Below are 16,469 nucleotides of genomic sequence, written 5' to 3' on the forward strand. Positions count from 1 at the left end.
TATGCTTCATCCTCAGTGTCAAATTGCATGTTCAATTTTGGTATGAATTCCATCTCAGTGGGATTGACAACTTCAGGTGCTAAGTTTTTGGTAATATTGATTTCGACAACAATTGGAACGTTTGTTCTCACATCATTAGTAGTTAAGTAGTTATCCATTGGGATAACTTAAGTATGAATGCTACAACAAGTGAAAGTGCCATCAGAAGGTTAAAGTCAGTTGCTATAACTTGTGACAACAAACAAAATACTAAATATTTACTGAAAAAATAAAAATGGCCAAAAAATAAGAGTACCGAACAAAAAACAGAGTATCCAAAAAAATATTTAACTACCATGCTTGAAGTCATTTGGGGTAGCTTTGAAAAAAAAATTACAAAGTTTGGTATTATTTGCCATTTGCTCACTCACCACTTTCACCATCTAAATAATGTTTTTACATAGTGTCGACTAACTAATGTCACAAATAAATATAAATCAATTGAATATATTATTATGTTGTTATTTCAAAACTGGCCTGAGGAAATTCATCAATTCTTTCATATCTTACCATTACTTAGTCAATAGATTTAATACAATGAAAGCATAGTATGATATCCTTCAAAGCAATGTAGAATGTGTGAAGGGAACAGAGAGCTTTTGTATTTTAGCAATTGACCGGTATCTCCAATTTTTTGGCCTAACTTTATGTGTGATATTAGTTAGTCAGCATTATGTGAATATTTTATTTTGACAATGAAGGTGGTGTTTTAAGCTACATTTATGTGTGACATTAGTTAGTCAGCACTATGTGACTACCTTATTTTGATGGTAAAGGTGATGAGTGTGCGAATTAATATTAAACTTTGCCACGCTTTTTTTCTAATAAATATCAAATAATAACATGTGAAATGTATAATTGCCGCATACATTTAATACCAATTTTTTTTTATAACATATTGGTATCTAATGAAGCCAACTCAGTTCAAAAAATCAATTATGGAAGATTTCAGATTCATTACAATGCTTAATGAAGATTATAGAACAAAACCCACAAATAACCCCTTCACCATTGTCAATTTTAAATGAAAATATCATAATTTACAATAGCAGATGACAAATGAAAGAATCTTATCAAAATCTATAACGTTAAGTTAAAAACAAAAATTTTACTTTATTTTGAACAATAAATGAACAAAACTATTAAATGCACAATATTAATAACATTTATTAAGCCTTACCAACCATTAAGCGTGCAAAACTATAAATACCAGCTCAGGTCCATTGTTAATTTCTTTCCCGTAGATGAAAAAGAAAATCTTATTGAAGAAATCAACAATTTCTGGAAGGAAGTTATTGCCAATTTTCTAAAGTTATAAATCTCAAATTCGGAAGGAAATAAGATATGTTTCCAATCTAGTAACAAGTACTTTTAACTAAATCTAATGACCATCGAGATTTGATTCAAAGAAGGAATTGAAATGCAAACAAAGACTACAATTTGGGTTTTGATTCGAAAAAGGAAATATAAAAGTAAAAATAGAAAAGGAGGGAGAAATTAGGGTTTTTGAATAAAAAAGGAATTCAAAAGCAATATGCTTTCGATGGAAAAGGAGAGACAAGTTAGGGTTTTGATTAAAGAACTGAAAAAAAAAATAATGAAATAAAACGAAAAGGGAAGGAAATAACTAAAAAAATGAAAAGGGAAGGAGGGAAAGACGAAATGGAAGAAGCGCAAATTTTGTGTTTTCAACTTTTTCAACTTTCCTTTTTTGTTTTTTCTTTTGCAGTGATAAACACAACAGAGGATTTGCGCCCTGAAATTAACTCCTATTTCTGCTAATGTCTACTTTATTATTCGTTGGTAAAAATTTGGAATCAGCAAATTGGCTAGTCATGTCTTGTCTTGCATCAAATAAAAATATTAAACAATTTTATGAGAATTATTTTTAAAAAAAAAAATTAGGAAAAATGATATTAAAAATAACATGGGATGAAGTTATTAGAAATGACTTTTAAAAGTTTAAATATAGTAAATGAAATGACATACAGTAAAAAAACAGAGAACTCAAGTGACTTGACTCCTTTCATATGGGATTTTTGGAATTAAGGGCACAAATTATAGGATTAAGGCAAAAATTATAATGATAATGAGTCTTTTTTGTAGTTTTTTAAAAATTGTTTTTTGTTTACATAAAAAAGAACACAAAGCCAAAAAGAATCAAACAGTAAGTTTGAATTGTTTGCCAGAGGATATTGAAATTTTCTCCATCTAGTGATTTACAAGCCAACCACCATCATCAGTCATGGGAGATGAGGAACTTGTTTTGTTCAGAACCAGACTACGACCAAGATGGCGGCAACAAGATGGCCCAAAATTTCCCACAAGAAACAGCACCATAACCACACAGGCTACACAGCCGATTGGTCTTTTTTTTTTTTTTTTTTTTCAAGATTTTCATTTATTTCTACAATTTTTGTGAATGAGACGACGTCCATGCAAACTAAATGACACTTTTCATAAAGCACCAAGGTTTATGTATTTCAATACATAACTAATATAGAACTGATTGCCGAAGCTTATATGGCCTATCCTCCACTTTCATACCTTCCTTCCGCTCGGTCACTATTTATGTATTTCAAACAACAAACAGTAACTTGCAAAAGAAAAATACCAAAAATAGAAAAAAAAAGTTGAGCCACTTGTAGTTAAAAATTGGGAGCCTCTCTGGAAGAAGCCTATTCTTCACAAAAGGAACTAAGGTTGGAATCAGATAGAAAACTGCTATGACAGATTCGCAATACTGAAGCTATCTCTTCTTTTTCCCACCCTTCCCAGATTTGGATGGTCCAGCACCTGACGAAGATGCAGCAGCAGGCTCCGGTTTTTTGGTCCTCCCAGGGTGTCTAGGTACCAGCTCTGCAACACGGAGCATTAGTTGTTTTCCTGCAAACAATCATTTAGAATCATTGAAGATGACCAATAGGGAGGTTCAACAATTAGAAATGAGCTTAAAAACAAGAAGAAAATAATATTTATCAAAAAAAAAATTACTGATAAGTCCCACTTTTCCCGTTCAATGATTGACAAGTTCTAAAGTCTTGATAAAACAAGGAAGTCCTACTTTCATCATTAGTTTTTGTTCAAAACTCCAAACATAGTTGGACTTTCACATTCTTAAATTTGGGCAACCCACTCTACTTTCATTAAAGAAAACAGACACGTAGAAGAATATTTGTAAAAAGTGAAGCAGAAAAAATAATTCTTCCGTTGAACTGGGAGTATATGTACACACAAACCAATTTATATATATATAAAATAAAAAAACAGAAAATGACAATCTCAACTTAGGATTAGAAGCATGTCAATGGAACCTCACATATGATTATTATATTTTCCATAAATACATATTGGTTAACATATTCAAAACCCAAAATTTCTTATTTCTATTCTTTCTAAGTTTCACAGAATTAGCGATCGAATCTTTGATATATTTAATTAAAAAAAAAAAATTAGAAACCTGAATAGAAAATTTAGGTATGATTTTTGAAATTTTATCACCAAAAAGAAAAATACCATATAAAACAGCCAATAAAGATCAACATTTTTTTAAACTCAAAGACCCATTTGAATAATTATTGTTTGTACTATCAGAAACTACACTAATTATTCAATAATTGAAATTTACAAATAGAAAAATGCATATGGTAACGAAAAATAAAAAAGGGTTGGATATTTAAACCAAAAAGAAAAAGTTAGCCCCAGATGCAGAAATTATGATTGCAGAAGTTTTATTTTTATTGGGGAATGACTTAAATAGAAATTTGAAAGGTTTAGAATCGATGCTGGAAAAGATATCAAAAGTAGAAATTAAATATATATATAATCTTATAAAGAAAAGACTCACTTATCTTTATAAATAAAACGTGTCCGCCACTGGGCCATTAGCCCACCAGCTGGTATAACCTCTCCTCCCTCAAAGGGTAGGTGAGGGGTTCAAGCTCCATACTGGGCATTTGTGCGTGCGTGTGAGTATTTACCTAACCTAAAAAGAAGAGTGGTACTACTCTATGCTTTTCAATAAGGCATCATGCTAACCAAGCAATAAGAATCCACGTGGACAGCTCACCCCATAACCTAGATGTGACAGTGTAAGTGAAGTGCAACCATGAGGCCTAAAACCTATTCTGACATTATACATTGCTAAAAAAAAAAAAAAAGAATAAGAGGAAGAAGATTTTTTGCAGTGTCACATACTTGGAGGTCCATCTTTTGGTGAAAAATTGGAGTACTGAATTGATGGAAATTTTTTTTTTTCAAGGAAAACAAAAAGAAAAGAAAAACTAATTTTATAAAAAGGGAAAACAATGCACAAAAAAAGGGGTTGATTTTGTCCAGTAAGAAAAAAATTAGAATTGAAAGAGAGAGAGAGAGAGAGGCTAAATACAGACAGCCCATTGAAAGAAAGATATAAAATTCCACACTCAGTCGGACCTGAGGTGGCACAAGTCCCCAAGAAGATCCTCCTACTTATATAGCAGCCTTGTTAGCCAATGCTGACTAGCAAGTCTAGAAGATTAGAATCAGTTGCCCCCTTCCACCAGATGAGAGTATTTTCATGGTCTTTTCCAACATTTAAACCTTATATTTCCTTCCACAAGGACGTTGATTGGACTTCTAAATTGGCCTCCTCCACTTTTACAACAACAGGACCAATCTCTGCACTATTGGCAAGATAGACACCAAAAGGTCTTGCAAATGAGGAAGATGACCTGATTGTAGTGATATTACATGATAACCATCTCAGATGCCAGGATTTGAATAAATTATACAAGCAAAACTTAACCAAACCTCCAACAAAGGGTTTATGAATAGGGTACCACATCCATGGGAAAATTAAGAAACACAAATTTTCCCAATTAGAAGATTTTGACCCTAAAGAAAAACCTTGGGACGCTTTAGATACAGAACCTAAAATCATACCACCTATTTCTATTTGTTTGCATTATATCAACAAATTGAAAAAAGAAACGAAAAGAAAAAAGAGCCTCCTGCACTCCTCTTCAACTTATCCTCCCTCTCTCTCACACACATACATGCATGCACACACAAAAAGGGTCAATAGAAACTATACTATAAAATTTGAGGATTGGTATGATAAAAATACAAGATCTTAAACATTTGATGCTGATGAAACAGAAAAAGAAAATGATCATTAATGGAAAAAATATATAACAGTGAAGAGTATCCAAATAAAAATTCAATGAGCAATGAGCTCTTGCGAATGTCCATGGACAAAAGATAATGTCCCATATCTTTAGCAATCAACTATTGCAAATGTAAAAAATTAAGATGGAAAATCGAAGTATGAGCTCGGACTTCTTAAATTATGCAGACAATTCTTTTTCCTTTTCTTTTCTTTTCTTTTCTTTTTTTTTTTTTTTGATTGCTTACAAAAAATCACCTTTTTTTCCCCTGGGGTTGGGGGTGTGAAAGATCTTTGTTCTTTACCTATGCTTCAAAGGTTTGAAGAAATTGTGACCAAACTATTGCAGATTATGCTGTCAAATTGTAAGCTAATAAATTCTTCTCTTTTTTGCTTTTTTGTAAGGATTCATCTATTATAAAATATTTCAGGAAGGGAAAGAATGCTAAGAAAGACATGAAGTAGATTATAAACTGAACAACACTCCAAGAAGAACCTATCATCTCTGCAATCTCCGCCTGCTACCTCCTGCACCTCTCCGAATCCTCAATACCTATCATCTCTGCAATCTTCGCCGCTGAAACATTGCAATAGTGATAAAGCTCGGGCCCGGATGGATTTTCCAAGTGATTCCTTCTTCATCATTGGGAGTTGGTTAGGGAAGACGTGGACACTTTCAATCTCAGGCTGTTTCGAAAAAAGTTTGAATGCATCATTTATTGTACTAATCTCCACGAGGGGGGTGGTGTTGGGTCTACATATTCTGGATTCGGCTCTTATTGCCAGTTGTGTGGATGCCAAATTGAGGAGTGGGATTCCAGGGGTTATGTGCAAGCTTGATATCAACAAGGCCTAGGAGTCAACAACCCTGAAGTTTCTTGCTTTATATGTTTGGATAGGACGGGGTTCAGGGAGACTTGGAGGAAATGGATTGATGTATTTCCTTGGCGAGGTTCTCAGTGCTCGTGAACAGTGCTCTGACTGGCTTCTTGAGTTCGTGTGGCTTGAGACAGGGTGACCCGCTCCCCCTTTTGTTAATCATTGCATATGCTGGATTTGGCCCTTATTTCAGGTGAGCGTGTGGTTGCCAAATTGAGGAGTGGGATTCCAGGGGTTATGTGCAAGCTTGATATCAACAAGGCCTATGAGTCTACAACCATGTGAGCTAAAGTTTCTTGCTTTATATGTTGGAAAGGATGGGGTTCGGAGAGACTTGGAGGAAATGGATTGAATTTTGTTTCCTTGGCGAGGTTCTCAGTGCTCACGAACGGTGCTCTGACTGGCTTCTTGAGTTCGCGTGGCTTGAGGCAGGGAGACCCACTTTCCCCCTTTTTGTTCATCGTTGTTATGGAGGCTCTCAGTAGATTGATGAGGAGGGCAGTGGATTTGGGTTTTGTTAGAGGTTTCAGGGAGAGTAGTGACCCATCCAATCAGCTGGAGATATTCCACTTGCTGTTTGCTTGTTGATGATACCTTAGTTCTTTGTGATGCAGATGAGGGTCATACGAGGTATTTGCATTGTGTCCTAGTATGCTTCCAGGTTGTCTCAGACCTGAAAGTCAATATCGGTAAGAGTGTGTTGGTTCTGGTAGGAGAGGTTGCAGATATCTCCCTTTTGGCAGACACTCTAGGGTGCGGTATTGATCACTTCCCATTTAGTAGTTGGGGTTGCCTTTAGGGACATCTTTGAGGACAGTAGGTAGTTGGGACCAATTGTTGAGGGGGTCAAGAGGAGGCCGGCGGGGTGGAAGAAGCAATATCTCTCGAAGGGTGGGAAGATTACCCTTTTGAAGAGTACATTATCGAGCCTCCCTACGTATTTTCTCTCCCTTTTCCGAATTCCTTCCTCGCTATGAGGATAGAGAGGCTTCAGCAGAATTTTCTTTGGGGTGGCTTGGGAGAGAAGGTCAAATACCATCCTGTCGGCTGGGAGCATGTTTGTAGGCTGATTCCGTTAGGCGGTTTGGGGATCAAGAGATTGGAGCCTTTTAATGAGGCTCTTTTGGGCAAGTGGTTTTGGAGATTCAATGTAGAGACGGATGGGCTACGGAGGAGAGTCATTGCTTAGAGAGAGATTCTGGGAGATGAGGGCCGGGTGGTGCTCTCTTGAGGTGAGGATTCCAGGTGAGGTGGGTGTTTGGAAATCCATCAGGAAGTTGTGGGATGAATTATTTAAACACATCATATTCAAGGTCTGAGGGGGCACATTAATCAGTTTTTGGAAGGACTGTTGGTGTAGGGGTCGTGCACTGGCAAGCACTTTCCCCATGCTCTTCAGGATTGCTATGGATAGGATGCTCTGGTTGCTGACTACTATGGCCGTGATGGTGGGGGCATGGATCCCTTCTTGTCAGGGGAGGTTTGCTGTTCGCTCCTTCTCTGTGAAGCTTTTTGATGATTCGGGGGGAGCTTTCCTTTGGAGTCTGGAAGGCAGTGTGGCACACCAAGGCCCCCTTAAAGGTGTCTTTATTTTGTTGGACGGCAGTTATGGGGAAGATTCTGACCTGCGACAATTTGAGGAGGAGACAGATTCTTGTAACTGGTGTTGTATGTGCTAGAGAGATGCAGAACGGTTGATCAATTTTGTTGCATAGCCCAGTTGCTAGGGAAAGTTGGGGTTTGATTTTGTCTTTGTTCGGGGTCCACTGGGTTATGCCTCGGACTTTGATCAGTTTGATTGAGGCTTAGAGCGGTTGTATAGTGGGTTTCCAAGACGGTGACTTTTGGAGGGTGGAACTCGTGTCTTTGGTGGGGCTTATGGAGAGAACGCAATAGGAGATCCTTTGACGGTGAGGAGACTCCTATTGGGGTGCTGAAATTTTCTATTCCTAGCTCTCTTTTTTGTTGGGTTGCCTAGAGGAATGGCAAATCATTGGGGGAGTTAGTTGATTTTTTGGACATATTGAGATATTAGGGGCCCTATTTGGCTCTTCTTTTGTTTCATAGGCCGCATTCCCCGTTTGAACACATTCTATTACAAATATTACATATCAGAAAAGAAAAAAAGTAGTCCATCTCTCAATTTTTAAGAAAGAAATTGATGTTATTGACTACTTTACCACAATGCATATGTCAAACTATGACAGTGGAAAAGCATAAAATTTCAATCTACATATGGCAATGTAACTCGATGGGGCCTTTCCTAACGAAAAGATGATTGATAATGCCGATAACAAAAAAAAAGAATTTGCAAGTTATAGAAAACAGCGAGTGCCATAAAAAAATTCCCTACTACACATGGATAGGATTGACAAGAAAGATTTAAATATACTGCAGCAAGCTGCTTTATGGAATGGCAAAACAAGCAAGCAAGAACAGTATTGCTTTCACAAATCGGTGAAGAATCTTCTCTCTATATTGTAACAATGTAATTTAAGTATGCTGAAACAAAATGCATATTTATAACAAGAAGAAAAAAAATAACAAAGAAGAAGAAGGGAAGAACTCTAGGTTCATGTTGGCAATTGATTTGGGAAAATTCTCGATTAAGAGGAAAGCAGCAAACATACCAATGGGCCATTAGCCCAATGGTATAACCTCTCCTCCCTCAAAGGGGAGGTGAAAGTTTGAGTCCCGTAGTGGCCAAATTGTGAAATGTGTGTGTGAGTACTTAGCTAACCAAAAAAGAAGAAAGCAGGAAATATGTTAGTAAAAGCAAAAATAACTTTAAAGATGACACTCACTAGAAGAAATTGTTGGATTGTAAAAACTCCCATCCTCCTTTTTCAGCAATACTCTCACTCTTCCTCTTTGCATGAAATCACGTGGATATGCCTTATCAATCTTCAACAGCAAAACACGTCACATAACACTTGCAAAGAATTCATTCATAATCATCCCTCCACTGAACTTGATAGCATTTAAGCTAAGAATACTTAAAATATGAACATCAGAATCAGTAATATTTCACAAAAATATTCGCAAAATTTATGACAACAAACCTCAATTGCAGATGGGAGTTTGAGATGGTTGCAGCAATCACTAATCTCAGTACAAGTAGGATTTTCACAAGCTTTGCTTGTGCTTATTCGCCTTCCCTCAGCTATCGTTTTCTTTGAATTTATGTAAATTGGATATAATACAATCCACTTCTTGATATTGGGGACTTCCCCATCCATCTCTCCTATCAATACTATAAGGTTACATTATATTAGCAAGACAAGCCTTCAATATTGCATGTTTAAAGAAACCCAACCAGAGAAAAGGTGACAATTATAGAAATGAATAGCAATGTCAAAGAATCCTACAATAATGAACAAGTAAATGATCCTCCTATAAGAAATACAAGAACAAAATAAAATATATGATCATTGAATAAATGCCTAATAAGTCATGATTCCTAAACAATCTAAAAGTTAAATAAATTGGACTGAATTGAAACTTAAATCTAATATACAAAGATAAAGGGACATATCTAATGATGAAAATGTAAATGCATTGCATTTTTAACTATTGGAGAAGGGGAAAAGTTGAATAGAATTAGGAATAATTGTAAATTAGGGCTACTTATTTATTGTTATAATTAATAATGTTTATTTTAGGATTATTTTCGTATTTTCTTATTTTAGGGTTCCTAGGGTTTGGTTCGACCATGAGTGTTACATAATTCTGCTCGGGTCTGCTTCTCCCCCCTCATTCTTGCCTTTTCTCAACACTTCAGTCCATACAACTTATCTTTTCAATCTGTCTTCTCATCTCCTTCTTCTAGCCTCAACTCTTCTTTTGTCTTCCCGTCCCTTGCTTTCTTTCTGCTCCTACATCAACTTGGTATCAGAGCACCCTTACCCATCATGCACTATGAATGCTAAAGTCTCTTTAATCTTGTGAGAAGATTACCACTTACCAGATGTTTGAGACACTTGAAATTTTAGCCTAATAAATATGATGTAAAAGATAGAAGAATAATTCCTATTTGAAAAACAAACAAGCAAACAAACAAAAGAGAGAAAAATCAAGAGAAAAATATAATAGTTTAGGCCCTTTCGGCTGCTCTCATGTAGGACTGCAAATCAATCAAGTTGTTTATGATCCTCTCGGGATCAGCTCATTTAAAGCTCAGCTGAAGCTCATTCATTAATTAAACGAGCCAAGCTCGAGCTCAAGTTTGAGCTTGTTTAGTAACCAAGTGATCCTGAACATTGTTAGGCAAGGCACATGTAGTATCATATGTATTCATGAATATAAGCTAATTAACAGGTACATAGGCTTGTATAGGTTAATGAACATAAGTTTATGAACATAGACTTGTGTAGGTTAATGTTGGGTCTTTCTTTCTTGGTATAAAGGTTAATGAATGGTTGCGCCTGGTAACATAGACTGATTGCTGAGTCTACTTTGGCTCAACTGCATCATATCAGGGTGCAAGCAACCCGAAAAGCAAGCTATTACATCAAGCGGCTATAGGTCAAGTCTTATCTTCATAGTCTTTTTGTTCACAGGGCGATATGTGAATGGTTTCTTAACCCTACTATACATAGGATAAATTTTGAATCACCAAATTACTTGCATGCTTGACTTTTTTTTTTTTTTATAAGTAAAAGTGTATTAACAAACGCGCTCAGAGGGGAGCGAACCCTTAACAAAGCAAACAAGAAACATAAAATGCAGCATTACAACGATAAGTTGTCAACAAAATCCAACAAACTATCTACAAATGGGCAATTCTTCCCATTAACCCAAGAATAAAAAGAATACAAAATATTCGCCTTGATAACCCACACTGGCGACTCCTGTCCTTCGAAAGATCTCCTATTCCTCTCGTGCCACAACCCCCACCAAATACAAAGAGGTGCAACCCTCCACGCCTTCCTGACCCGACTATCCAGCAGTCTCCCTCTCCAAGCTTCTAACATATCCATCGTATTACTTGACACTACCCATTCCACCCCAAATACATTCAGGACTCTATACAATTGGTCACATATCTTTTGAGAGTAGATCTTTATTTTTTTTCCCCAGATTCTTTAACTCTATTGAAGTAACAAATTATGATTGGGGTTGTGTGTGTGTGTGTGTGTTTGTCACCTGGGAGGGTGGTGTTGTCCATGACCCAATTAGCTTTTGAGAAGGGAATGAAGCATTATTTTTTGAAACAGTGGTTATATTAGGACTGTGAGAACTTGAAAATAGGGGCTACGGTTGCTTAGGTGCTTTCTCCTAATTTTGTTTTCATTAAATAAATAGGTAAGCAACAAAATTTTCCTATGTCCATAAATAAAAGTGTCAGACCATGATTTTAAGGATATAGTGTCATTTTTTTTTTTTTTTTTGATAAGTAATATTAATTCACAAAAAGCGTTCAACAGGGGAGCACATCCTAAATACAACTACACAAAGACCAAAAGGACCCTCATTCCTTCAAACAGTCAAACTATCCGTAGAATCAACAAAATCTACCCAAAAAGCAAATCCTAAATACAACTACACATCGACCAAAAGGGCCCCTATACCTTCAAACTATCCACAGAATCAACAAAATCCCCGCAAAATTTTCAATTATAACCATGAACCCCAAAAAATAAAGATATAAAGAATATAGAACTTAAGCAGTTAAGTGTCCAAATAGAAGCCACCACTCCATTGAAGCACCTCCTGTTCCACTCCATCGAGCCTCCATCTGGTGTCAATTTTTAATGCACCTTATATCACATAACCTGTATAGTCCTTGATTTACATATAAATAATTTATTCAATTTTAGATCGCCTATTCCCTTCAAGTGAATGCCCTATGCAATGTCTACCAATATTTTGTACAGATACGTCTTTTTGAAAGTGCAAAGTTCATGCGATCGCATTTTTAATTGGTTTAATATCACAATAAGACTAGAATAGTCCGAGTTAAAGTAGTAACGTCCCTAAGCTGAGGAATCCCAATATGCCAATAAATAAACTGTTCACTACATCATTCGACTCACTCCTACAACAAACCCACCCTGGTGCTGCTCCCCCTCCACCACCAAAACCAAACACACACGAATACTAGAGGGTGTCCAAGGTCATAAATATGACCAGATTTTTCTTTGTAAGAATTTTAATGTATACAAGACTGACTGATCTGGAAGGGCAATTAGTAAAAAATTAAAAGACACCAACTGGGATTTACATAGCTTTGGATAATAGCCACCCAATATCTTGAATGGAGCCATTGAAAGAAAATGAGACCCACTTAAAAAATAAATAAATAAATAAAAAGAAAGAAAGAAAATGAGAGCCATCTAACAAATGGTGACAGAACTTTAAAAGAAGCTCATTTCAATGAAACCTAATTGATCCACCACGAACATCCATTGATAGTATTTGATTAAGCCGCGATATCTTGAATGTCTCAGTGGGAGTCATTAGGAGCATTTCACAATAGGCGTTGACAATTTTAGGATCCATACGATTGAAAGATTTAAAATGAATAGATTTAAGTTCAGAATAGCTTAAATGTTGATTTCATAATTTCATTTTTAAGTTCTAAACAATATATACAGATTGATTTGAGTACCCTTTAAAAGGAAAATAGCAATTGATTTGAGAGTTCAAGAAATTAGACTTTCGAATTATTCAATTTCTGCCAAAAAAATCATAACATTCAATTGATTCTTCTCTTTGTATCAATTTAAATCTAAGGTCATTATGATGCACATACAACAAATTATCATTACCTTTACCGCATTTTAGCTCAACAATAAGATCAAGGGTTCAAAAGGTCTCTTTTCACGATTGAACCACAAAATTTCAAGGATCTAGCAGAAAAAGATGACTTTTCTATAAACTCTAAAATAGAACCAACAAATATCAACACAGAATCCGAACTAGAACAAAATCAGATGAACGCGAAGCATTGAACATCTTACCCATGGAAATCCTAAACTGTGCAGATCGTCTGAAGTAACTTTGCAACTTCGTTGTTGTTCGACGATCGCAGTGTTGTTGTTCGACCTTGCCTCTCTCGTTCGTCCTCGCTTTCGACTATGGAAGTGTTTGGCTACAATGTTACTTATCAAAAAAAAAAAAAAAAGTGTTACCTTCCGGAAAAAAATAAAAATAAAAATAAAAATAAAAATAGTGTTTGGCTACAATGTTAGACCACTCCTGGTCGTTGCAGCATTTAAGTTCACAAGAGGAATGCTATAATAAAAGTGCTTTTGCCGGCTAGCTTTTCTACTTTCTTATTTTTTATTTTATTATTTTGAGATAAAATAAAAAGTAAAATGGTATTTAATAAGAAGATTTTATTTTTAATATTTTTATTTTTCAAGCAACCCTTCGGGATGCTCGATGTCTTAAATTTCACCCTTCTTTAATGGGGGCATTGAAAATCAGTCTATGTCATAATATTTTTATTTTTAATAGCAAGTTTAATTTTAATTTTTCTTTCTTATTATCTTTCTCTCTCTAATTTATTTTTATTTTTTATTTTTTTTTATCTAGGTTTAATTGTGATGAGTACAGAGTGTGTGTGTGTATAAAAGAGAAGGAGTGAGTGTTGTATGCAACTAACAGATTTTAGCGTAAATTATAGCTTCAGAAAAAAAAATAATAATAAATAAAAAATAAAATAAAATAAAATGTCATTGAGAAGGATGAGCAGTCACGAAACTGGGTCTCTCAACGCTGGACTAAACTTGGTCTACTCTGGCGAGCCATTAGTCGACCCATTTTCGGTGTGTACCAACCAACCCAGAAGCAAGGTGTAAAATTATGATTTTACTTTTACTAGTGACCAAACTCTTCTCTTGAATGACTGGCCTCAGCTCCTCCAATATTCAATTGGGTCTGGAGACCTCAAGCTTGGTGAGACCATTCATGGGTTTCTAGTATATCGTGTGTAAAAAATGAGTAACCCAGTGAACCATCTCTATCTTTAGATGTCGGATCGTGGACCTCAGCCTAGTCAATCTCTCTTTATATACTATTTGTTGATGCCAGAATCCATGGAAACCACAAACTCGAATGGGTCTCCCTCTCTGATGCCGGAATCCACCGACAAACTGACTGGGAATAGAACTTTGGAGTATGAATTGCTTGTGAATGCGAATTTAAGTCTCCCTCTCTGATGCCCAATTGCCGAATTCCTTGCACGCATCGTCACAATCTCGTCGCCGTTGTTGAGATATTAGGTTAATAGTCAACGATTCTTGTAAATATTATTCTTGCAATTCTTTCCTATTTTAGAGATAATATAGCTCTACGTTAGGTGTGGACAGATTCTTTAGAGATGTAACTTGATTGTAGGACCTATACTAATGATCTGATTACTATATATGTACTTATATAGATTATTGAATCGTGAATAAGAAAATATTCTTCAAAAAGTTTGATTTTCAAGTTGGTATCAGAGCTACTTGAATCATCACCATCCTTTCATTGAACCTATGTTGCCTTCTGTAATATCCCTAAATTTAAAAAGGACATAATTGAAATTTTATTTTTTATTTTATTATTCGTAGGTGTTTTCGTGACTTTTGTTATGTGACTTCCTGTTTTGTTATTTAAATGAATTAACTATTTAATTATAAGTGTGTGTGCTTAAGTGGTTTTTGGTTAATTGTCTAAATGTTTAATTGGTAAATTGAATTCTTTGCTTTGATTATGTTACGTGATTAAGTGGCATTTGAATATTAAATTAAATGTATTGTTTTTATTTTATTTTATTTTTAATCGAACTTGGGCTTGGATATGATTAACGGACTATTTGGATAGTGTAAATAGATACCGTTTTACCCATGGAAGTATATACATGTATATATATGGGTATATATGTATATAGAGTTAGTTTTAATTATTGGTATTTATTAATAATTAAACTTGAGGTATTAATCATAATTTAATATAAGTTATAATTTTAGGGTTACATATATTCTTACGTTTTTAGCCGACTTACATTATATCTTTTATGGTTATTTTTTTCTTTCTCGGATTAAAATTAGAATTAGGGTTTTAGTTTTTCTAAACCTATAAATATATCATTATGTTGACTTAGGGTTTTAAAAAAATGTGTAAACCCTTTTCACATACCAGAGAGATAGAGAGGAACAGAGCGTAAATTGTGAGACAATAACAAAGCATCTTTGGTGAGGGTTTCAACTGCGGATTAAGGATTGGTCATAGGAGAAGGGAAGGTTGAGCAGTAGGAGGCTTGACGACAGTCATGATCACCGAAAAAACCTAGGAAGACGGCGACAAGGTTTTGATTCCAAAACCGCAAAGGCAAGTTATGTTCTTCCTCTCTCCTGTTGGCCTGTATTCTATGCATACCTAGGTGTCTCTAGGATTTTAATTGAATATTAGTCAGATCTAGCATGCGTATTATATGTCAAATTGATTATCTGTATGTGTATATATTTGTCTGAAACAATTCTTGATTGACTTGTGTTCGTCGTATGTTTTAAGCTTATAGATTTGCACTGTTTTAATGGTTGATTTAACTCGTACTGCTATAAACAAGGGTTTAGGATGTTATTGAATATATATAAGATGGTTAAGATCGGTTTTGATTATCTGTATACGTGTTAATATAATCTGTAAGTATGCTTGCAAATTGAAGTTCAAGTTTTGTGGTAACGCGTAATGAATCGATAGGGGTTTTCAGTCACAGTAATAAATTTCAACTGCCAAAAAAAATCATTAGGATGCTACTAGATATATATTAGACTGCTAAGATCATTTTTAAGGAAGAACAGAGGGATTGGAAGTGGTCGGAGTCGAAGCAGAAGGTCGGAAACAAGGCTGGAATGGACTGGAGGCTCACAGAAAGGGAGAGAGCCGGCTCTGGGAAGCCAAGAGCCGGCTCCAAGATGGTATGGAGCCGGCTCCATGCATATAAGAGCTTGCTCTAAGTTTCAAGAGCAGGCTCTCTCCTATTTTAACGTATTTTCTGATTTTCTGGGCACCGTTTGGATGATTTTAATTCTTTCGAATTGTGTTGTGAGGGCACTTGGGGTTCTTAATTTAAACTTCAAGTGTATTTAAACCTCTTATTGCATAGTTTATACATTTACGCTAAAGTGTCAAACAGTAGGAAAGTAGACAACTTTTCAGTACTGTTAACGGTTGGAGGAAAGTTAAATTGCGTAGTTTAATTCAGTGATTGAACTGATTATAAAACCGGTCATGGGGATGATTTTGGGTGTAAATAGGATTCTTAAACTCAGTATTAAAGATGAACCGAAGGTTGGGAATAGCCGGAGACGAAGCTGAAAGGCGAAACGGAGCAAAACTGGACAGAGGAGGCTCTAAGCCTTTAAGAGCAGGCTCTAAGTTTCAAGAACAGGCTCTAAGTTTTTATGGAGCAGGC

The 16,469-nt window shown here is 35.5% G+C and overlaps 1 protein-coding gene across 1 annotated transcript; it reads right to left on the reverse strand.

Moving 5' to 3' along the window:
• Window positions 1-2,476: 2,476 nt before the first annotated feature.
• LOC132283536 (signal recognition particle 19 kDa protein-like) lies at window positions 2,477-13,301 on the reverse strand. The gene is made up of 4 exons (XM_059785535.1): window positions 13,027-13,301; window positions 9,127-9,317; window positions 8,869-8,968; window positions 2,477-2,925 (listed from the first exon to the last, which is right to left on the reverse strand). Exons 1-4 carry the CDS (start codon window positions 13,028-13,030, stop codon window positions 2,789-2,791), a joined length of 432 nt encoding a protein of 143 aa, XP_059641518.1. The 5' UTR covers window positions 13,031-13,301; the 3' UTR covers window positions 2,477-2,788.
• Window positions 13,302-16,469: the final 3,168 nt, after the last annotated feature.

This window comes from Cornus florida, unplaced genomic scaffold (genome assembly GCF_030987335.1).
Source record: "Cornus florida cultivar Cherokee Brave unplaced genomic scaffold, ASM3098733v1 CherokeeBrave_3.0.0_Hap2_Chr01, whole genome shotgun sequence".
NCBI lineage: Eukaryota > Viridiplantae > Streptophyta > Magnoliopsida > Cornales > Cornaceae > Cornus > Cornus florida.

Bases quoted from the DNA above. Each gene is read 5' to 3' on its own strand.
- LOC132283536 (XM_059785535.1), bottom strand. The intron at 8,969-9,126 runs GTTTGTTGTCAT...TTGCTGTTGAAG, and splicing joins AACTCCCATCTGCAATTGAG to ATTGATAAGGCATATCCACG. The intron at 2,926-8,868 runs GTGAGTGTCATC...GATTGTTTGCAG, and splicing joins CAATCCAACAATTTCTTCTA to GAAAACAACTAATGCTCCGT.